The 24575-nt window shown below is 44.4% G+C and overlaps 1 protein-coding gene across 1 annotated transcript; it reads right to left on the bottom strand.

Annotated features, from left to right (window-relative positions):
* trim71 (tripartite motif containing 71, E3 ubiquitin protein ligase) lies at positions 1-24001 on the bottom strand. Its single transcript, XM_058047213.1, has 7 exons — positions 22462-24001; positions 12908-13075; positions 9982-10116; positions 7283-7525; positions 6709-7206; positions 6145-6285; positions 1-5990 (listed from the first exon to the last, which is right to left on the bottom strand). The coding sequence occupies exons 1-7, from the start codon at positions 23188-23190 to the stop codon at positions 5418-5420; spliced, it is 2487 nt and encodes an 828-aa protein (XP_057903196.1). The 5' UTR covers positions 23191-24001; the 3' UTR covers positions 1-5417.
* Positions 24002-24575: the final 574 nt, after the last annotated feature.

Raw genomic sequence — 24575 nt, 5'->3', positions numbered from 1 at the left:
TTGAAGTCAAAGAAATACAACTTTATTGAAGTGTAAACAAAAACCAACCAAAACTGCATAGGAAATGTTTAAAGTCTAAAAGAGTACAGCGCGAGCAGCAAGTGGCTAAAAAATATTATAGTCTCCTTTGCCTTATTTAGACTGAAGACGTGACATCTGCACTTCCACTAAGCACAATCTGTGTGTTGAAGAGGGAGAGGCAAACATGCGTACGCATACACACACACACACACACACACACACAGAGGCCCTGATGAGGAAGCGCCAGCAGCACTCATCTAAACTCAGCCGGCCACAGCCACTCGCGCCGCCTCCTGGACTGTTGAGGGAGTTTTACATTCAGTGGATGTCTGTTTGGACGCACAAACACGACCTCGGCCCCATGCCGCCCGCTGCTGGACCAACACAGACGCTGGTTTATGAGCACGACGCCCAATGCTCGCTAAATATTGCTGGCGTGACGACATTTACACGGAGATACAACTGTGTGTGTTGTGTTGTGTCCGGCAGCAGGGTGTTGAGAGCGAGCATCGACAAGACACCGTGTGACCCTTTTCTTCACAAAATACATTCTAAAAGGGCCAACGAGCGTCAAGCGGTGTGTCGTATTTGTCTTTTTTTTTGTAGATGAAAGCTAACCAAAAGATTTGTCTAAATATGTAAAATGGACACACAAAAAGATCAGACTATCACTGGAATTTAAGGGGGAAGGAGTGGGGATCTACTTTAATTCTAAGGGACACATTAGGATGAGACACCAGCAGGACAGGCCCGCCGACAACTACCTGAGATAACTTTTTTTTTTCCTTTCTAAATTTTCACCAACCATATATTTTTTTTGTTTTTTTTAGAGTATACAATCTTTAAAAAGGAGGTCTACGACCTTGCACACATCACCCGGTGCAGCTTGACTTTTTTTTTCCTCTTATAAGCCGCGAGAGGCCAGAAATGAAACACAAGGGTCAAAGGGCCGGTCACATGATCTACAGCAGTCGCCTGACTTCCTGGATTCTTGCAAAGATTAGGAAGTGGACTTCTGCAGCTGCTTTGTGCTGGGAGTGGGGGTGTGGAGTGGGGTGGGGGCTTGCCACATGATAGTGACAGGGTCGGGGTTGAGGTCTGTTGGTGCAGAAACTTTACGACAGGGGTGTCCAAACTGTTTCCACCGAGGGCCGCAAACAAAACTGGGAAGAGGCGGGGGCTATTTTGTGCATCAAAGACCATGCTAAGCTAGCTGAAGATAAGTACACCTTAGCTTTGTGTTTTGGGTGAGAACGCAAATTTTAAGATACTGTGGAGCCCTTATCGACACCCCGCGGACTAGCAGACAGCAAAAAAACCAAACTAATCATTATTTACTTTGTGGCTTGGAACAGAAATCAACAAGTTCTGTCCATTTGAGCATAATTTTATAGGGATTATTTTTTCATAATGTATTTTAGCACTCTGAACTGTGATTCAGGGGTTGGCCTCCAGGGGGCAGTGTTGTTTGCCTGTGAGATGGGGGCCAACCAAGTGTGAGTAGCCAAATCTAGCCAAGGTGGCTACATTAGGTGTGGAGGGCGCATTGCTGTAACATACAGGTGAATACTGCCATGCTATACATTGGAATCTTATTTTGCACTAAACAGGAAATCACTGTGTGCATGTTTTAATGCTGAGTAACTGTAGTTATGTTATGGCTTAGCAAATGTCGACATACAGGGATGTTGTTTCATGGGTCCAAAATTTTATTTTGAGAAAAGCGGTGGACCTTGTATGTTGACGTCAACTTAAGCAGGCACTTTGACTGTAATGTTATATTCGCGAGGGTTCCACTGCATCTTTTTAATAATGAATGAATTGTTGGATACGGACCAATAAAAGAAATCAGCTGCGAGCCGAAAATGGCTCTCGGCCTGCACTTTGGACACCCCCTGCTTTAGGAGCCTCCCTGAGCTCTTCCTGGCCTTCTACGCTGGTTTTTGAAAAGCGGCCTGCGTTGTTTGTAAGGAATTGAGAAGCACGGCCGACTGAACGGGTTGTGCTCTGCCGAGCCTCTCCAGAAAACAAGAACCACAAACGCAAAGGTGAAAAGGTTAATTCCATCTCGTGCACGCATACTCGTCTTTGGGTAAATATCCTGATACAAACGTCCCAAAAAAAAAGTCAGCTACCCACCACCCATTTCTTCTTTCTTTCATCACCCACCCGAAAATGATGCCAGTATAATAAGGACTTCTTAAAGCATGCAACAAAAACAAATAAAAGCTTTAAAATACATTTTTTTCCTCTTAAAGAGTGAAGACCTAAGGATCTTAAAGATAGAATTCTGCAATATTTGTTTCCAAAAAAAAAAAGAAAAAGGATGCAGTCGTGGATGAACATTTGCAATGGTTAATACTGAAAAACAACCCTACTGGTGTTGCTGTGCCAACATCTCTCATACATCCTCTTTGTCAACGTGTCTGCTTGCACCAGAGTTGATCTGTGCAGAAATATTGGGAACTTGTGCTGAAAAAGTTGAGGTCATTCTTGTGCGTCTTCGCCCCTCGCCCGCCTCCACCCACCCCCCCTCCTCCTGCGAGCGCAATCTACCAGTTCAAGATAACAATGGGGGCCCAGCCCTTGTAAGTGCATCCCGTCAGAGCTGCAGGATTTATCCTCAGTTGCTCCGATTCAACATTTGTATCTCGGATATCATGGTCCGGTCACGTTTTGTCGTCTACAACAGCGTGGTCCTTGGCACACAACTCTGATCATTTTGGCACTATGCTATCCTCGGAAATATTTGGTGATTCTCTGTGGAGTTTTTTTTTTTCTTAAAAAAAATAAAAAATAAAAAAGGCAACTAACTGTACAGCAAAAAGCTGCTGATGGACCACAACACAAATTTTCAAAACAGTGCCACAATCTTTGGTCCTAGAGCTACAGGACATGCACTGTACTGCAACACACTAGTCAAAAGAATGAGGTATACTTGTGATGTAAAACATCTGATGAGGTATGCCAACACATGAAAACAAACAAACACACACACACAAAACAACAAAAAATGAGGTATTTGAAAGTAGTTTGAGGTATATGAATATTAACAACGTTGAGGTAAACAACCACTGATGATGGTTGAGCAGATATATATATATATATATATATATATATATATATATACACATATATATAGTATCTCATTGCAGCAACCATTTTTGTTGTGGTATATTTCCTCAAAAGGACAACACTACTTTGGACTAGTCGGTGTACAGCTAAAGAGCTAGCAACACAAGTGAATTCCAAAATGAAAACCAAAACAAAAAAACATTCTAAACCAGTGCATGATCCACTCCTTTGGGAAAGTAGACCACAAGGCAGTTTTCCAACATAAGGAGCCCAGACACAACTCCAAGGAAGGTAGGAAGGTGACTAGCATCCACCAGCGATGTCATTATGGATGAGTAGAAGATGATTTCATACCCAAGAAGGTGAGATAACGATGGTGCTCCCACTAAACGTAAGCACTTGTGCTGTCAGCTATTTTAGACTGCTATACAAGGTGTACACTGACTATTCTTCATTTGATTCGTATTGTCCCTTGAGAAGATGTAAGAAAATGGTTGCTGAAACATTGTACACTGAGAACGTCTGTCCAGGTCATGTGCAGACGGGTCCCCTCCTCAGAGAAGAGAGCGTCAGTGACTCTTTCCACAGTTTTTTTTTTGCTAGAACAGTAAGCAGAACATGAATTGTCGAGTGCGTTTAAGTGGGGTACAGATTGAATCCAACGTTTATGGGCTACAAGGGTATTTCTGGGTGCTAAGGATTGTTCTACGAAAGAGGGGGGCCATGAGCTGGAGGTTTGTTTAAGGGGCGTATAATGCAATGGGGGTTCTCTTTGGTTCTCTAGGTGGACAGACAAAAGGATCTTTTTTTTTCTTTCAACATGCACAGTCAGGGCAGCACTATCAACACAACTCCACGAGTTATGCCAGCAATGATTATTGAAGAACGTGACTTTTTAAATCGCCAAATTTTTATATATAGTTAGTCTGTGCAGATATTCTAACTTTGGTTGACTCTAGTAGTTGGTCTATAGACCTCCATCTTTAGAGGATTGGTCTACTAGCGCTGGGCTTGGAGATGCCTCCACAAACCCGAGCGTTAATAATAAATTGGGGGTGGGCGAGGCTTTGTGCTCACATCCTTTCGCAGGACTGGATGTGGCCCATAGCGCCCTAAAGGGGTGGCTTTTCAACCACAACATATATCCAAAGGATTGTAAAGTGAGGTGTTACTCTTTTTGTCCTCTGGACTGTCTACTTCTGAGGCTTTTGTCACACAGCATGCCTCAGGGGGGAAGGTGTCATTCAACTTTATGATTAAATCTCTATGTTAAGATCACTAATAGATCCTGATGTTAGTAAACGCGTCCCACAGGCCCTCACTTTTGGAGGAGACCAAGTGGTCCTTGCATACTAATTTTGCGTCCTCGTGGTTTAATAGCTGGATCTTTAGGCCACAAAAATCCAGTCTAACGAGGTGCAACGGGGAGGTAAGGACAATAAAACATGTTCTGATGTGATTCATCATCAATAAATGCAACTAATCAGCACCCACTCCGAGGAGTGAGTCAGTAAAGCTAAAAAGGAGGGCCTGAAAAGCGCTCATTTCTTATCAGCCCAACTATAACCCTGAGCTATCGATTTTTGTAGCTGGGCCGTCACGACTATGCAAACACTGCAGAGTCTTCAATGGGTCAAAAAAAAAAATGCTGTAAATATGAAAAGACAACTGTACTGTACCCTAGCAAAGCCTTCTACTGAGAATGAATCATGCAGCCTCTACAGCGGTCTGAGTATTGTCTCAGCAACAACATTCAGGAGGTTCACTAAACTCACATTAAAAAAAAAAAAAAAGAAAAGAAAAATGCACAGCAAGAATTCCATTAATCCTGTGCAAAAAAAATCATTTTTGTGTCTCTCTTAAATAAAGTATAGAGGTAGACTTTTCTTCTTTGTAAAACTTCACGGACTAATAATAAACCTCTGCTCAGTGACTATGAGTACATTCATAAAGAGCCAAATGAGGTAGGTGTGGAGCAGAGAGGTACAAGGTTTCAAGAAAAGTGAGAAATTCCCTGAGAAGGATACTCGAGGAGAGATTCCAGAAAGAATTAAGAGCAGCTGAGAATGAGGAAGGGAAAAATGGCTCATTTTTTTTTGCTATTGATTATCCATTTGTAGAGGTCCCCTTTGAAATACACATATATCAGAATGACGAGATCAGTGTGAGTGGAAACAAACGTCCAATTCCCCTTCATCAACTTGCTCTCAATCCTCTTTCGGCTCTCCTCCTATTGTGTCAGTTTTCTGATTCATTCTCTCGCCTCCATTTCCTTCATAAAACTGCAAAACAGAAGGAGAGAACGTTGTTGTTTTTTTGTCTTAGAACTTGAGGATCCGATTGTTCCCGAAGTCAACAACCACGATGACTCCGTCTGGCGTCACGGCCACGCCGGAGGGGCGATCCATCTGTCCAAAGCCACTCCCCTGCGTTCCAAATTTGCATAAGAAGTTTCCATTGGGCTCAAAGACTTGCACGCGGTGGTTACGGGAGTCTGCCACAATGATGCGGTTCTCCTGGTCCACCGCGACACCCTGCGGCCTCAGAAACTGACCGTTACCGATTCCTTCGGAGCCCAGGAAGCGAGCAGACTGGCAGTCCGGCCGGATGACCAAGAGCCGGTGGTTGTTGAAGTCGGTCACCACCAGGTGGTCCTCGTGGTTGAAGGCCACGCCTCTGGGGGAGTCAAAGTGTTTCCACAGAGCCCCCTCGAAGCCGTACTTGTTGAGGAAAGAACCGTCGGGGGAAAAAAGCTGCACACGGTGGTTCCTGGTGTCGGAGACCAAGATCCTGCCCTCAGAGTTGACAGCCACATCCCACGGATAGTTGAACTGCCCGTTCTTGGTCCCCTTTTCCCCAAACTTCAGCAGGAACTGGCCCTCAAAAGTAAACACCTGTCAGGGAAAGCAAATGGCTGTTTATATGCAGGGCAGTGAAAAGCATGAGGAGCTTTGTGTGCGTACATGTTTGGACATTTTTAGAAGTCACTTTTGCTTCGCACATTTGTCACTGTGGTTTAGAAGAAGCCCTGAAAGCGCGCGCTCATACCTGCACACGGTGATTGTCCTTATCGGCCACAATGATTCGTCTCTGACTGTCACATGCAACCCCGGCTGGCCGGTCGAACTGACCGGGCCGAGAACCCAGAGAGCCAAACTTGTGGTGGAATGCGCCACAGGGCTTGAATATCTGAGAAGAAACAAGGAAAATAAGTCGTTTATTAATCCACCATGAATATTTCCTTACTGGTACTCAGATTATACACTCGTTCTGCAGCAAATCAATGTTTAGTTTTACCACAATAATCTTGAGACTGTCCAGAGATTTCGGACTGTAGTTCCAAAATGTCTACGAGACAGACTCACTGCTACATAAATATTTCTCTTCCCCTCTGGTGTTCATTTGTCAGGCTCTTCAGAAGACCTGTGAGGACCATTTATGTCAAGAAGTAAGCTTTTAAAATACTTCTGCAGCCACAGAGGATCAAGTGACTTCATGCCTCCAGTCTTAAATACTTTTTGACCAAATGTGAGTGAATATAAACACACTGAGGAGTCTTTTGGAGGACCCCCAACCACCCTCCCCAAAACAAGAACAAGGCTGTGTTCATACCTGTATGCGGTTGTTGCTGCGGTCCGCCACCACCACATACCCCTCCTTGTCCACGCTGATTCCCCAAGGGCGACAAAGCTGACCGTCGCCTTCGCCCTCGCACCCGAAGGAGGACACTTGGGAGCCCAGGGAGCCGTAGCTGCGTCCCGATTTCACAAACACCTTGAAGGGGCTGCCCTGGATGTGCTGGTTGCACACCAGCACAGACACCAGGTGCTCCCCCTCACATTTGGCCATGTAGCTGACCGTGTACGAGCCGTTCTGGTGGTCGGTCACCTCAGCGGCGGATAGGGTGTTGTCCGCGACAGACATGACTATCGTGGAGACCATGTCCCCGCCGGATAGACGTGGCTCCCCGTCGTGGTCGTATCCAATCACAGTAAAGGATGCGTGCTTGCCACGAAGCGCACTTTTGAGACCATCGCCATGGGCTTTGGTGACTGGAGCAAAGGCTCCACTGCTGATTAAGCCCATGGATTGGATGGCTATGTATAGAGCCTGTGGGGGATTGGGAAAACATAATATATCCATATCCATACCAGCCACAACACTAATATAACTTGGGAGATCCTACCTGGTCTGGAGGAGTGAACATGAAGCGGTCGTCCTCCTGCGGTTGCATCAGGCCCCTCAGTGCTTTTAGCTCATGGATCTGGGTGAGCATTCGCTCCCTCGCCAGCAGCATGTCGATGTGGCGTCCCTCGTCCAGCACCTGGCTGACGGCGGCGATGGTGCTGTCCAACTTGGTCAGACTTTGGTGCAGTTTCTCCACCTGCAGGTACAGCGATTTGGCCTTCACCTGACGGATCTTCTCCAACTGTAGGGGGAGAACACCTTAAAGCTTGAGTGTTTTTGATCAAAAATACATTAAGAACACAGTTGGACTCATGCAGTGTATTAATAACGACAAGTGCGCCTTATTGCCAACCGGAAACTGTAGTTAGAGGCGAAATTTTGCCGTAAATTTTCGATGTTAACTGAAAAACACCCTAACTGGAGTGGACACTGATCAAGTTGCCCAAAAAAGGACTTTATTTTTTAATTGTTCACCCACAGGATGTCAGCAATGTACATCGTATATCCTATCAGGCCGACTTCATTCAAGTGTCTGTGTGACAAACTCAATGATACTGGAGAACCTGAGAGCTTCTTACTTACCGTCACCCAACAAAAAAGAGGTGCACACAATAGGCTGACCGCCACTAAGTCCCCTCCCTACTCAAAGTCCAAAAGCAGGGCCTTTGTTATACATTAGCCTACAATTTGCACATGTAAGAGTAGAGTTACATTTTATAATCAAGTGAAGACAAAGCCTGTTGTTTGTGACAGATACCCTGATGAGGAGCATCCACGCTGATAAAAGAAAACATTGATATTCGTCACCAGTCACAGCAGTGACTCAGTCGAGTCTAACAGCTCTGCAGCGAGGAAACACAATGACGAGTGACTGTAGCGTCATCCCGGGTTTGTTTTTCCTGACAGCGCGGCTCATCAACACACTGGCTGGCAGGAAGCCCCCGCTGAGCCGACTCGCTCATCTCGAATGATTCATGCTCGTTCTGTGAGCCATCGCGCTGCCATGGTGGGGGAGCAGAAAGAAGCCAATCATGCTGATGAATCCGAGAAGTGTTCAGCATCCGTTAGATTACTGCATGTTTAAGCAGCACTATCACTGATTTCTTAGTATTCGGATTCCCCAGATCATTAATTCAGATAGTTATATGTGTCTGTGTACGCCAACTCTCCTGAACCGCTGCACACAAAAAGGCAAAAATGTGTTAAAATACGCACCCGTACTGTGTTGCATGTGCTATTATTTTTACTGACATGCACACCACACGGTGGCGCTATTGTTAAACCCCATTAGGTGATATTTCTTACACACAAGGTACGCACCATTAGGTTCCTGACATGCATGTCTGTAAAATTTGAGCAAAATTGGTTGCAAAACATGGCCGCCATTAAGCAAAACGCCTTAACTGTCCATAGCTATTGCCCAAATCTGTACATTGAGGATATTTGTGTATGCTACCATGTTTTCCATGTTTTCTCAAAACCATGTTTTGACCACAACACATAGGGGGCGCCACACATGTCATTTGGAGTGACCGTGGGTGTGCTCATTTTTCCTCACAAGGTTGTAAATCTAAACAAGGAGGCTTCTGTTGGTCTATGGAGGACCCTTGTTCCTAGTCTGAAGTCCAAACAGAAACATCACACGCTCGTTTTTTTCCAGAATTAACATTCAATAATAGAAAGCAGTAGGCTCTCATCTTGAACACATCAGCACAGTTCTCCTGCAGACTTCTCAGGTTTCACACACACACACACACACACGCGCGCACGTACGCACACAACATGGTTCATGGCATTCCTCTTAGCCCAGACTTCTTGTGAGAAAATCTGAGGATTTACGACAGCAGAGTTCAGCCTGACATCTTTTTCATGGCTAAAAGATAAAATTGAATTAAAAGTGACATTTACAGCCACAGCGAAAACCATCAATACATCCACGTGCTCTAAGCGAGGACCCTAATCCCCGCCGTTGCCCACGACTTTAATGGGTGCGGATGGATGGAGAGAGAATTAAAAATGACAATGTGTCACAAATCAACTGGATTATGACCGGGCTTGTCAATAACACCATCGAGACATGATGTAATCTAGAATAGAGTTGTGTTATTGTTGTCCATGTAAACACCTTTCATGCAGTTTTCATTGGCCCAACTGGAATTCCTGACGCTCTCACTGACATTCCTCAAAGTTTAGTAAGCAGACAGACGAAAGCGCAGAGCATCGCAAATCTTACTGACAGCTGACCGTAAATATAAGTAAGTGACGAGAGGATGGAAAAAAATCTACAATTCACTTCAACATGTGTAACAGTCCGTCAAAGAGTTGATTCAGTAACAGCGGGAAAACAAAGGAAAGAAAGAGAAAGTGCTATTGTTGACTAATGATTTTGTCAGGCGGACTGTGAGATGTGTGTAGCGGAGTGGCGAAGATTGAAGTGGGACTGCGGGGAAGGGGAAACCTTTTTGTGTTGACCTACAAACGCATCACAGCTGTGGGCAGGTGAGACACAGGTCACTTGTATAATATTACTCAATATGTCCACATTAATATAGATTTTTTTTACCCCAATTTCCATGCCCACATCAAAGCCATTTCCAACACATTTATGAGACTTTACCTGCACCTTTCTCAAGGAGAAAAACACCGCTGCTGATAGAAACAAGCAATTAAAATCAGAAGAAATGTGAAGAGGTTTACCTTCCACAGTAGTTCACACTCTCTCTCTTCCAGCGCTTTCTTGTGTCTGAGGACGAGGGCCTTCACCTCGGTTTGCACAACCTTAGCCTTGATCTCCACCTGCTCTGCCATGGCCTGGACCTTCTCCATGCTCAGCTGGAGGAGGGAGAAACACTGATGTGACCTTACTTGTATTTAAAAAATAAACAGGAAGCCAATCCTGAATTCTCATTTGTGTCGGGATGAGCTGGAACAGAATGACACATTGTAAGCTCTGTCTCCACAGCAGGAGAGCAGCCTGGCCTCTGTTACTGCTCACCAGGGTAAGGATGACCCTCGCAAACAGGATGCAGGGAATTATTCAAGGAAGCATTAAAAAAAAGGCGGTGAACGCCCAGGCATCTGCTGAAATACCTCTCATCGTTTTTATTTTTAACTATTTGGAAGAGAAAAGGATCAAGTTAGCACCAATACCAACTTCCCTCATTACGAATGATTGGAAATATAAGCCACCTGAACAATCTTTTTGTTAGATGTTGCGGTGCAAGATGAAGACAACTGAAGAATTTATTGCTTTCTTTCAACTTCTAAACCTGATATTTGGGCCAATATTTATCTGACTGCTCCTTTTGGTGTTTGGTGGGAGGTCAGAGGGGTGAGCCAGACCTCACAGGGACAAAAGAGGAGGTGGGATAAGGCTCCTTTTGTGATATCGGCCGCAGGGCTCAAAGGTCAGCTAAACCTTACAGGTCGCGATCTGCAACCTCTGTCTTAGGACGCATATCAGCCACCCCTCCCCACTGCCGGAACAAAGCCCAGCAGTGGGGTATTTTTCTCTTTATTGAGGTGGGCATTTACAGGGACAACTAAATTAGGCTTCCTGAGGGAAGGGTATCCGATGATGGTCACCACTGGCTGTATGGACTGAATTCCCAATTGGAATATGCCCCGCAATTGCACACACTATTTTGTCTACTTTTATGTGACTTCATGTAGTCTGCCTTTCAGTCCTTATTCCCAGCAGAGCACAGATTGCTGCACAAAGAGGGTCAAACTGACCAATCAGGCTGCAGAGGGTCAGCGCTCTGCCCAAGCGGGGGGAGTTCACAAGACCAGGGTGAGGGGTCAGGAGAGATAATGGGGGTGGAGTCGGCGGAAATTTCCTACCTCAGGGGAGAGGAGCGTGTGTTGGGTGTTTACATATCTGGCGTCAGCATTTACTCCTGCAGTGACCTCCGACAAAATGGACAAGCAAATACTAAGCAGCAGTGGAGCAACATATTGCCAGATGGCCGGCTGGCTTTCTTAGAGCTCAGCTGCTAGTTTGGCTCCTTGGGGCTTTTCCACAAAGCCCCCCACCACCACCACCACCCCTTCCATGCTGGCCGAGCGTGGTTGGTCTCTGCGGGACCTGGTTTCGGTTTCAAAGTTTGCTGCACGTGGCGAGCGCTCTGACATGGAACGGAGAGGGGACCCCGGTGGCGATGCCGTTTCAGAATTTGGAATGAAGTCATACTGGTACATGCAAGTGAAGGGAGTCACACGAAGGGCACGCTTAGATAGGGAGAGGTGAGGCATGAGATTTGCTCAGGAAATAGTACCTGTCATGTGACCTGAGATAGTGTTTCATGTTTGCACACCAATGTCCTAGCAAGGTCAGAAGTGTGCGAGTGCGTGTAGTAACAGGTTGAGCTGATAAGGAAGCTGGCTTTAAATATCACAGTGCCACCGACTGGAAAACGTAGCCAATTATTGCTTACTTTCAAATTAAGTGCCCGCCCATCAAAACAGCCGCACATTTGGCTTTTATAACCTCCGCCAAGGAGGTCACGTCCTATAGGACCACTTAATTTCTTTTCAAAATGGCCGAAATTGATACATTGCTGAGTCACATTGGGATAAAGGCCATTTATCCTTCCTGTGCTGTGGGTTGTTTCAGACATAAATGTTGAAAGGTTTTTATAATTCTACTCTACATCAGTGATTTTCAACAACTGTGCCCGCGGCACACAAGTGTGTATTATGTCATTGTCGCGTGTCATTGGTGTAAAGACTGGCAGAGCAATGTAATATTTGTCCGTGTGGCAACACGTAGCTGATTGCCTCGTTCCTCTAATAGACTTAGCGATGCACGTGAGAGGTAGTGGTGACATTTTGTAACATTGTTGGTTAAATTAGTATGCGGATCAAAAGGATCTGCTGTGGCGATCAGGAAAAAGCTGAAAGAAGCAAAATTTTTCCAACATAAAAAAGTGCGGTGGCTCAAAGAAGGTTGAAAAACACTGCTCTACATAACTGTTGGACTGACAATAACATTTTAGTAATCTGCTCTTTTGCAGCATTTAAATACTTTGCGGCCCCCTGTCTACGCTACAATTACCTAATGAAGAGAAGCAGTAAGTGTCGGTGAAGCGCGAGCGTGAGTAAAAGGGGTGGGGGTATATGTGAACGAGGGGTGGGCAAAGTATTCCACTTCTTTCAAAAGAGCAGGGGATTTTTTTCTTCCTTCTCTTGAAATCCTTTAAATACCTCATCTACCCTCCCCCATTCGCCTCTCCACGCACACTCCCCTTTGACCTTCATCCCTACCCCCGCCGGACCTCACCCTGTGCGACCCCACCCTCTTTTAAGACCAGCTGCACAACTTTTACGCAGTAAAAAAAAAAAAAAAAAAGAAGCCTGGGACTGGTCACTTGTGCACAGATTCATGTTGATGTTCTAACAGCAGTGTCTTTGCAAGGCTGATTGAGGAATTGGAGGGGGTTTGACCTTCATGTGGATTGTTTCATTGCTTTGTAGCACTTAAATCAGTTTGACCCGTTTGTTACAAGACGATTCACTTTTCATGCCCTGTCCAGTGCTATTTCATACATCATGCACCATGAAATGACTCCCTGGACATGTCACTATTCACACCACATGCAACGTTCCTGCTTGTCCATCTCACCTGCACGGCCTGTCGTCCTTTCTGTGCGTCTGCCAGCAGCTGGATGGTGACGGACCTGCAGTCCTGTACGGCATCCTGGAGGTAAACGAAGGTATGGCCCATGTGACGACCCATGCTGCACTCCCTGCAGATGGGCACGGAGCAGCTCTCGCAGAAGAACAGAAAAACCTGGTGAGGTGGGGTGAAGGGGAGTTTTAAATCACCATTTCTTAAACTGCACTTCATTTACAATCCTTATGTGAGACATGAACACATGTGTTTCTCTTTCCTAAAGATATAAAAACAGCTAAAAAGACATTGTTATGCTGGTGTGACACCTTGCCACACTACACCAGCTAGCTACTAAACAGGGTAATGACTAGCTTCTCCACACACACGACTAAACTCTAATTTCCTAAAAGGGTGTGTGACAAGATCTCGCCAGATTAAAACATAAGATTTCTTGTCCAGAAAATCTTGTGGGTCCGAGGCCTGGGAGGATAATGAATTAATTAATGACACAATGAATGAATGAATGAATGAATAATATACTGCCACGTGCATGTGTGTCTGTTGTCCACTGTGCGGCACGATTATAAACCTTCTATAACCCTTCATATCTTATCCAAAGCGCTTGAACAACCCATGTTGTTGGTGGCTTGACAAATGTCACGCAATATCAACAGATCTATATGTGCATCAGCTTGAGCGTAGTCGTCATCACCTCAATATAATCAATGAGAAAGGGCCGTGAATGACAAATCTGAAGTCATCCATATGCAGGACTGACCTGGGGGGCTCATAAAAAAAACTCAAACAGCAGATGGATGAAAGGTAATCCAAACTTAATCAATAATCATAGCAAACGTCATACGTTTTCTCAGGTGAATATGCCCATATTGTTTGACTTAAAAATGCCAAAGCAGTACATTTCATTAAAAAAAGTGGTCATGTCCCTTGAGAAAATGCCATTTAACCTTTTCTTGCCAAATCTTACGCTATGCTTCAAAGCTCATGTCTGAATGCTGATTGGTTGTAATGAAAGGCTAATTAAGCATGCGTTGACCATCATATCCCAAAGAGACGCAAAATCAATGTGCTCCAATAGCAGAAGCCCTGAGTGGATGGGGAGGGGCCTGCAATCAATCCATCAATAACAGCCTTTCCCCCCCCGGGGAGCTGCATAATCTAATGAGACACACACTTTTATCTACTTCCTCCTTCTTTCTATCTTTTTTGTTGTGCTTTTCTTTCTGCTGCAGTTTGTGCCCCAGCTCCATCACTCAAAAAGCCTCTACTTTTCCCAACCCACCCTCCTCCCCTACATCTCCAAAAAATTCCAAAGGGTCACCACACACAAAAGAAAGGAATGCAGGAGGTGGGTGTGGAAAGCGGACGCAGAAGCAAGCTCAATGGTGGCGACTTGAACACAAAGATGATCAAATTTATTAAAACTATTTTGGTATTCCATTAATCGTTTTTTGCTTTGACAATATTCTCTGATTTCAGCCTCTGAAATGTGATTTCATGAAAGCAGACCTATTATCTTTGTGTTTGAGGCAAAATACATCAGCTTTGACTGATGTTTTATGTATTATATACTGTGCATTTTTTTTTTACAGGTTTTACTCTTGGATTGATTTATTCTTAGAACTCTACATTTACACCAGTCATTATTTGCACTATGACCCATTTATCACTGCACTAAAATTAATATATCTGCTCCTGCATATGCTCCTGTGCAATACTATGTGTATATATCTTGTTAAATTGTCTTTTTTACTCTACTTTTATATACTTTTTTTTTTTTTAAACTTCACTACTGCACTGAAAGGAGAAGCTCTCCAATCTCGTTGTACATCTTGTATAATGACAATAAAGGTCATTCCATTCCATTTAGTTACTTTATTTGATCTTTTCAATCAGTAAATGTGCAATTACAGATTCCTTATTAATTTTTCCCCTAATAGAAAATGGTTAGGGTTAAGTTAAACAATGAATGAACAAACCATAAACATTTAGTCTGCATGTTTGAAATGAAGTAAACCATTACAATTTCACGTTATTTGATTAGATGCAAGACAAACCAGATTTCTTCTGCAAGAAGTGAACAGTTCAAGGGTCCTGCAGGTAAAGAACCCCATCATACACGCAAGTTTCCAGATTACATAACACGCAGGGCTCTTGGAACTCTGCTCAATACTATCGACGCACACACAGGATACACTGGCTATTCCCACAAGGTATTCAAGAGCGTCTTTGTCGTTATCTGCTGCTCTCTCCAAACAGTCATTAGCTATCTCTAATTATCCTGCTTTAATTTAACATACAATATTCATATGCTGGTATAACTTGGAGCAGTAGGCTCTGACAGGAAAGCAGCCTCATATAACATCACATTTGCATGGTGTTTTTCTGCTACAGGATGGGGGCTGGCCCCAACATGCCGCCGCCACCACCACACGCTATTTCACTCTCGGCAGAAGGCCTCAGCCACATGGGGGGAGGTTGGGGTCGCTAGTGAGTTATTGGATTTCATTAGTGTGCCGGATGTTACGCTCTCGTTCCCTCTCTGACCATTAATCTCTCACGTTACCAATTTACACTAAGACACACCCACATGTAAGGACACTAAAACCTCACTAAGGGTTGGGGACAATTTAATAATACATTCGTATTTTTTTTCCTCATTCTGACATTCTACATTTGTATCAATCGAATCTGAAGTATTTTTAGGTTAAATTTTTTTTGCATCTTTAGCGGCAACAAATGATGCATACTAAAACATTCTTAATTATGGTCATCAGCATGGAAGGTGTGACATCACATTAAAAAATAAAAATATTATATATATGTGTATGTATATATATATATATATATATATATATATATATATATATATATATATGCACGCACACACACACACACACACACATTTTCCACCCAATGTGACGTATGACCCGATGGTGAATCACGGCGCCTTTAACGACGCCTCCTGGCTGCCTCGCTTTCCGCTCTCCCACCCACCCTGCAGGCACTGGGAACTGGGGAAGAGGGCACGAACCCAACCAGCCAGTAATATCCCTCCAAGCAAGCACAGGCAAGTCGAGGGGGAGGGGCGTGCAGGCCCTGCAGTAATGTCACACCACGCTGCCAGAAAAACTGGGCCTGCTTGGAGAACCGGACTTTCAGAGAGCGAAACCATTATTTTACCCGGCGGGATGGGATGTTTTATCTTGTGCAAACGCTATTTTCCAAATATTTTCCAAATTCACCTTTGGTGCATTGCCGGGTTGTAAGCCGGGAAAATGTATTTGTCATGCTTAGGCCATAACATGCTTAGGCCATTTGTTATTTCCATAACAAATTTTGCTGGACGATAATTGTCCCAGAAATTATTGCCAATAAACGATAATATCAATATAATATTGAGACCATTTTCATGTCATTAACGTTATGTTAGATTCCACCTTTAACAGCAAAATGTAATTTATGGAGGCCGGCAAAATTACTAACTTAATTTAATGGTGCAATTAAATGATTTATTGGGTCTGTAAGTTGGAAAAATTAGCCATAGGTTTGGAAATATTTTTTTTAGTAAGTAGTAAAATGTACTGTAACAAAGCAACAATACATGGTAGCTTTTCTCAAAACCGTTTAATTATATTATTGCGTTGCTAAAATCATATAGTAGCAACAAAAACAAAATATATATAGTTACATTTATGCATAACATAATAACCATCAGGAGAAATTCTATTATACGATTCAATACATTATTTTAATATAAAAACATGTCCTTTTGACTAGAGGGTGTAACAGTTGTACTTTTGCCATACTCATAACTGGGCCCTAGGCTTTTTTTGGGTTAAATTGTTAACACCAACACATTACAAAAGAAACGTTCCCAGAGGCTCATGTCAAATGTATTTGGCAGCTGGAGACAAACAAAATTAAGAACTTCCTGTTCTGAAGGCAAACCTGTAGACACCCAGTCTGGTTTTAACGCCCCAAAAATTTGCCCACAGGCAGAAACTGGTGAGGTAAAATTAACTAGGCCACAGGTTGAATTAAAAAAAAATGATATAGTCATAATGAAATCATTACAATCACGCAATGTGCATTTTATATTCAGTATTAGTAATAAACGGGAAGCAATACAACCATTGTTATTATTCTATTACCCTATTAATGGGGAGTAATTAAGTATTACAATAATACAAGCTTACAAGAATACAGATTATGACTTCACTGTAAAAATTTTTTTTTGCTAAAATACAAGAAAGCGGCTCAAGTCTTTGGCTTTTGTTGCATTTTGGGGGTACTTTACATGTACGTGTATAACCTGTACCTAATTCTGCCAAAAAGCGACAGGACTCATTCGGCCTCATACCCCCCCATCACATGCTCACACAGTTGTCCCATTCCCTCTTTCTCTTTCTTCGCCCTCATTCCTATCTACTTCCCTCTCCCCCTAGCTGGGGCCGCCGCCCTCTCGTGGCCACCTCCTGTTGGCCGGTTGCCATCAACACAAGGCACATTCAGACATGCCTGTCGATGTTTTGAAACGCTGCCAGATACGAGGTTGCTGGAGGAGGGGGGCGGTGGCTCCAAGGCGGCCTTTCCATTGGACGGGCCACAGAGCGGAGAAGGAAAACAAACCTCCGTCAGCTGGCCTCCTTAGCCTGCCAGCACGCGACTGACTGCAGCGTGTTACATACAGTGGGGCAAAGGAAGGCGGGGGGGATGCGGTGTGAGTATACTGTAGAGGCCAATGGAGGAAGAGCACGGGGTTGTGGATCCAGATGTGGATACGTTATAAACATAAACACATGCACACAGCAGGTGCACGCCGCTTAGCTTGTCATAGTAAAGTGTGTGACCGCAACAGGAAGTGCTCTCGCCCTCAACATCCACTGTATGTAACCATGGCTGTGTCTCTGTATGCGCACTTCCACACATATGCACATTTTGAGTGCATAAGTGCATTCACACTTTGTCAGTTAGGCCAATCCAAATATTGATAGTGTCAATACTAAAGCACTAGTATCTGTATCAGATGGATGCTAGCATAAAAAAGTATTTTTCAGTTTATTTCCCATAAATTTTGGTTTTATTGTGTTCATATTGTTACAATGCTGATATTGCTATACAGTCATCCCTTGCCAATTCGAAGTTCAAACAGATCTCAGACGTAATAAAGTAATTAATTACACAATGAATTAACTCCATGTATTACCATGTGCGTCTTTTTTCCTCGTTCATTCACTGTGTGCATTAGTTTTCAGGCACAAAGACAGTTCCACACTTTTAAGCCAAATGTGTTGACAACACAGTCTCAGTCCAACGATGGCCTCGTTATTAAAAACCCCATACATGCCCCAACTACTAAGTGCTGGATGTTCAGCATTTGGAGGGAGTCCACCGAAATCGTGATAAACACCCTCAAATTCTGTCTATTAAATTTATAAGGGCCAAAGCTTTCACATCAAAAGCCAGGACACACACGCTCACGCCCGGCTACATGAAACACGCTCAGGTCGCACAGGAAACAAGGCAACGCCGCCTAATTACTGACCACATGTTCCGCATTAGAACCCTGGAAGTTACAACTTCATAATCTCCAACTCTGCTGGACTTTTTGTGCACTCACACATTAAAAAAAAGTCCTATTCACAGGGTAACTACCTGCAGATGGCAGAGGTTATTGGGAAAGAAAATGCCACCGCCGCCACACACTCACAGCAGCACATCCAGGCGTGATGAAACCAAATATCGGCAGCTGACAAAGGGGCTGTTTATACAACATTGTTTTTAAGTTAAAATGGATAAAAAACTTGTTTTGGCTGCTCAGTTATAGGACAACAGCGTTTTTGAGAGCCTGAAAGTAAAATAAATCGCTGGTGTGAAGCAAAAAAAAAGTGCACTTTTTGCTAAATAGTTCTGACTTTCTTGCAGTCATGTGAAAATATTTGCACACCCCATGGGGCATCCATGTCACTTGAGGCACCTTCACATGGAACACATGGAAAACATGGAACAGATAGCCTCAAAGTTTAATTTTCATCATACCAGTGGTTCTCAACTGGTTTGGCTGCGGCAATGACAAGCGGCAAGTCAAGCTGCAGACATTTTTCAACTAAAGCGTCTTAGTATCTTATGTTGCAGCCATCTTTGCAACAATTACACAGCTGAAGAATTACATCCCGCCCGCTTCCTGCTCAGGAACAAGACACTTTTATCCCCGATTTCTAATTATTATTGTTGAATTTGTGCACACAAGGTTAAACTAGACAAAAGGCGGAATAAAGCAGACAAAATACTCCACATGAAAGAGAGCAAGAGGCGGCAAAAACTTCCTCTTGCAGTGGATCGGAATATGCGCGGAAAATTACACAAAAGTGCCAACGGCTTTACCCACTCTGGTTTGACAGAATTAAGACTCGATATACTTGTCACACCTGTGCCTAATGAGGCTATCTGGCGTGTTTGTGGGAGGTAATGAATAAGCACAGCCGGGCGCATTGTCATGGTGACGAGCGTTTAATCTATGGCAAAGGAGCGACAGAGGGATTATCATATCATTAGCTGCTTCTCCGATGGAGCGCCGCGTGGATTTGGGCGTCGGAGGGCGACATCGCAGCAAGCCCAGGGCACTCCTTTGGTGTAATCCCATTTTCCATTTCAATTTACACACACACACACACACACGTAAGCAAAGGACTCGCTTGGCCTGCTGTCACCACAAATGAGCAACAGCACATTTGAACCGTGCAGCCACTCTTTTTAGTACTTATTTTGACATTGGTTTTAATAATCATCAGAAAAAGTAAGCCTCAAAAAAATGTTTTATTATTACATTCTGTACACACTAAAAAAAATATGACCTTTTGTGGCCATGCACTTGTTTTATTATTGGCCAACAACACAGTCTAGAAATTAAAATAAACAAAAAAACACATATAGAAATTATATATATAATATGCTGTACATATATATTAAATATGTGGCACTCTGTGAAAAGTTCTTTTAAAGCCTATGGTTAACATTAGTTTGATTCTTTTCTTTAATGCTAATAGTTTTTTGTATGGGGGATGGGGTCAAACACACAAATAAAGCTCAACTTCAAAGTCCGGTCCCTATGTAAATAACTGATTGTCCCTTTAATAAGCGAATACATAGTAAAAATATATTTTGGCATTCATAGCCCGGAAAATGTGCAAAGCAACCGTAAACAGAACTATTTTGCAGTGACCCATTTTGGTACACACATCAAAGAGGGGCATCCACCCCCCCAAAGAGGCCCTTGCATTCATAAGACAGGCGGAACAATAGTGTTGGAAATAGTAGTTTGTAGCTCTTTGTGAAACAATGCGAGCATTGAGGCTAGCGTGCCAAGAGACGATAATGAAAGAATGGCTGCAAAACTCGCACTCCAACCGCAAGTGGAGACCAGTGATATCACGGCATGACTGCCGTCACCACCAAATAGCAAAGAGACAGCGTCAGAATGCAATGATGGATGTGGAGCTGTGTGACGGACACACAATGCTGCTCGCAGGTAGGAAGAAAGACCTTCTCTTGTGTCATTCCCTCCCCCAGGGACCACAGTGTGCGAGGGAGGCATGACTGGGAAAAAGAGGCTCTTACTGGAAAACCAAGCCCACCTATTTACCAGCATCTGCAACTAAGGGTGGGGGGAGGGTGGTGCAAGCAGGGGTGTGGCTGCAAAGCTAAATTGGTCTCACCGGTGTATTGGAAACTGCAGATCAATCAATAACAAATAATGGATTTGTAGTATTGAAACGATGTTGCCATGTGTTGCTATTGGCCAGTCAGAAAAGCAAAATGGCTGCCTCCTAGCTGAAGTGGATTTAAATAATTTACAGTTCGGATAATGGCTCACAAGCTTTTTACACCTCAGACCACTTGGCAAATATTTAGCTTAGCGAGTACCACCGTTTTTGCTACATCCGCTTACCATGCATCCCCCTTTGGCTTCAAATGTGTGGCTTGTCCTCACTGGTAATATGAGCAGAGCATTTACATACATTTATATTTGTACAATTATTCCACATATGTAAAATAAAGGCTGAGTGGTTAGCGCGCAGGCCACACAGCTAGGAGACCGGAGTTCGATTGATTCCACCCTCGGCCATCTCTGTGTGGAGTTTGCATGTTCTCCCCGTGCATGCGTGGGCATTTTCTCCGGGTACTCCGGTTTCCTCCCACATTCCAAAAACATGCTAGGTTAATTGGCGACTCCAAATTGTCCATAGGTATGAATGTGAGTGTGAATGGTTGTTTGTCTATATGTGCCCTGTGATTGGCTGGCCACCAGTCCAGGGTGCACCCCGCTCTCGCCCGAAGACAGCTGGGATAGGCTCCAGCACCCCTTCGACACTCGTGAGGATAAGCGGTCAATGAATGAATGTAAAATAAAATGTGCCCCTGCACAAAAAAAGCAAACATTGTGTCCCCTGTATATATATATTTTTTTTTACAAATATGCAATTAACACCATAAATTTTACCCCACAGTTGGATTGACTTGACTTTTCTTACACTAAGAGGCAGTCCACATGGAAACATTTTCAGTATTTCAAGTATTTTATTCACATGGAAATTTGGTGCCCCCGACCTGGCACCAGAGTGGGACAATCTAAAAACGCCATCTTGTTGTTGCTGTGCTTTCTGAAAACGACAATGTCACCGCCCCATTGCTGTCAGGTTACCTGAATGGCGTGACTCTTTTTTTTTTTTTACTTTGTTGTATATTATAGCTTTTACCCTACCTAATTTTGCTCAAAGAGCAATTTATTATTTGCTTTATTTGACTTATTAATCTATTACATATCTTAATCTTCAATATGTCAACATTTTTTTCTCTTAAAATTTCATTCCCGTTTTCATTATTGTCATAAAAATGACTGTTCTTTTGTGTTGATGGTCAAACATGCCATAAACGGCCCCCAAACTGCTCATAAATCATTGACTATTTGTCTAATGACTATAAAACTTTGAGGATATCTGTATATTACTTGAGTGCTCGCATGTCTCCCAAAGTATTGTACATGTTTCTATTCTACTGTAATTGTATTTATATTTTTATGTACTACTATACGGCGCCTGTGTACCACCAGTGGTCCGCCGTGTTGGGAGACTGGAGACCCCCAATATGAACCACACAGCCTAATGTTATTCATTCAGACCATATGGCTCAACCAAGATGGTTTCCTGCCATTGCAGCCAACTCCACGCATGGATCACATGATCAAACAAATAACTCTGCCCCCCAACTCTCAACTTGCCAGCAGAGAAATTAGAGGTTGGGATGAGTCAAGTAATCATGCAAGCATGTGTTCTGTAACTTCTAGGGGCCCAACTTCTGCCCTGAATGGGTGGTGTGTTACAGATTAGGCCAACTCTGCATGTGTGTGTGTGTGTCCAGCTAAGAGCCACTTTGTCTCGGGGGAACGAGGTGAAGAACCACTCAGCTTCCTTTGAACTTGCAGCCATATGGTGCCGAGTATGCTATATGATATTACTACATCGTGTGTGTGGGTGTTAGCTCACCTCATTGTCATGGTGTTGGCAGAAGCTCATGCGATCCTGGAAGAGGGACAGCAGCGCAAAGTTGTTCTGCAGGGACTGAGCGAGGGAGACCGGCAAGCCCGACTGGCTGGGGTTGCTGTTGACACGACTCAAGTGGAGGTTCTCCCCGAGCCTCTCGATGAAGTGATCCTTGGTCAGCCTCACCCGTTGATGTGCACGTACGCAGTTGTCACACAAGTACTCCTGGCAGTCCAGGCAGTGGGAGGTAGCCATGTTCTCCTCGTCGCAGGAGCTGCACTGAGGCTCTCCCATGAGGTGTGGGTGCAGGAGGCCTCCGTGTGTATGATGGAAGCCAGAGGAGCCCAAGCCGACACGGTGGAGGTTGTGGTGGCCATTCTTGTTCTGGATCTGCTCCTCTGTGCTCACCACCACGTCCAACAGGTTGCTGAAGAGGAAGTTAGAGGAAGGCAGCGAGTCCACACCGGCCTCCGAGATGGACACCTTCTGGTCACAAGTGGGACACCGCAACTTGAGTGGGTCCCCGGGGCAGCGTTGGCCCTCTAGGCACTGCCTGCAGAAGGTGTGGAGGCAGGGCAGGACGTGAAGCCTCCTGCTGGTCTGGCTGGAGGAGGAGGAGGTGTGCGAGGAGGATGAAGAGGTGGACGAGCTGGAGGAAATGGGAGCAGAGGAGCCGCACAACTCCTTGCAGAGGGGGCACGTCTGCAGGTCCGAGTCTGGGAAGGAGGCCATCTGCAGCGTCACAAGGCTCAGTTTGCAGTTGAGTAACACATTTGAGGACACGTCCAGCTGATTTGCGGAGTGGGAGAAAGCTGTTGCTTGAGGTAGACTCGCTCTACACTTGAGGTAGAGTACAGATATTTGTCCGTCTTACATAACTCCTGATTGGATGTAAAACAATGAGGTAGTAACTATCAGGTGGCAGTAAGGCGTTCTCGATCAATCAATCAATCCCTGACACCATTGGAACAAAAAAGGAGGCAATCATGGCTCATAAAAATACAAATCTGGCGTCAAGGTAGAGGGAGGTCGGTCTCTTCTCCTCCCCCCACCATCACCACAGAGCAGGAAAAGAGCTGAATGTTGCTCGATGCCTTCAGGTTAGTTTTCGCCCCAGTGGTTCACCATCGGTGCCAGGGTTCAGCTGGGCGAACCTCGGACTCCAACGGTGGTCAATAATTCATCAAAGCCACAAGCGAGGAGCGGGCATGGCGTGGAAAAACAAATATACAATCTCTTATATATGAGCGTTTGTGGTTCAATTCACCCCGTCGGTCCACCTTGTCGAGAGGCCGCCCCCAGCGCCCCTTCCGTCCCCACTCGGCTGGGTCGCTCTCGGCGTGGAGGAATTTCACGCAGGCTGCTCCTCCGAAGGCATAGGACGAGGAGAAACAACTCGGTCTGTGTCGTCCTGCGTCACCTACTCGGTCGTGCCCGTGGTTGTTTCCTCTCCGGGAAAGAACCGTCAACACAGGTAAGACGATAAGAGCTCCCACGGGCGTGAGTAGCCCTCACTCCCGCTCCTAGAGCAGCTCCAGTCCGACTGAGTGGGGGGACGGGGAGATGGACTCACTTCCGCTGCAGAGGCTGGGAGGGGAGGGGGAAGTTAAGCGCATGCGTACAACAGTCGCTAGCTTAAATTGTTTTCAATGAAAACCAAAAACCTGTGTCCGTTTTGCCACAGTTAAATGTATTATTTGATCATGTAAAATAAAACACACTATAAACGAAAGTGGTGTGTTATATTTGATATACAGCTCGCCTAAAGTAGTTATATCCCAACAGCACATCAAGCTAATATGATTGATGTTAATCACATTGTAGCATACATACGGGGAATTAGGACCCCTTAGGTATCTAAAGTGTGCCAGGGGCCATTTGTAGCCCTCGCAGCCCTGTTTTCATCGACCCCCTGGGAATATACTTACAATTCAACATTATGGAGGACCATTATAACCTACCATCAAAATAGAAACATGTTGAAATATTAAATGTTTGAACAGGATATCACACAGACATAATTTTTAAATACATTTAACAGCTCAGCATGTCTTGAGTTGGAGAGGTTTTAGCGTGTAAAAAAAACGTGAATAATCTCAGTTCTCCAGATTCAAAAA

The sequence above is a fragment of the Doryrhamphus excisus genome, chromosome 14, assembly GCF_030265055.1.
Source record: "Doryrhamphus excisus isolate RoL2022-K1 chromosome 14, RoL_Dexc_1.0, whole genome shotgun sequence".
NCBI lineage: Eukaryota > Metazoa > Chordata > Actinopteri > Syngnathiformes > Syngnathidae > Doryrhamphus > Doryrhamphus excisus.
Note: the sequence above shows the minus strand (reverse complement) of the source record. Positions and strands in the feature narration are given on the sequence as shown.

Bases quoted from the DNA above. Each gene is read 5' to 3' on its own strand.
- trim71 (XM_058047213.1), bottom strand. From the start codon at position 23,190: ATGGCCTCCTTCCCAGACTCGGACCTGCAGACGTGCCCCCTCTGCAAG. The intron at 13,076-22,461 runs GTGAGCTAACAC...CCACCTCACCAG, and splicing joins GCCAACACCATGACAATGAG to GTTTTTCTGTTCTTCTGCGA. The intron at 10,117-12,907 runs GTGAGATGGACA...TCCCTCCTCCAG, and splicing joins AAGGACGACAGGCCGTGCAG to CTGAGCATGGAGAAGGTCCA.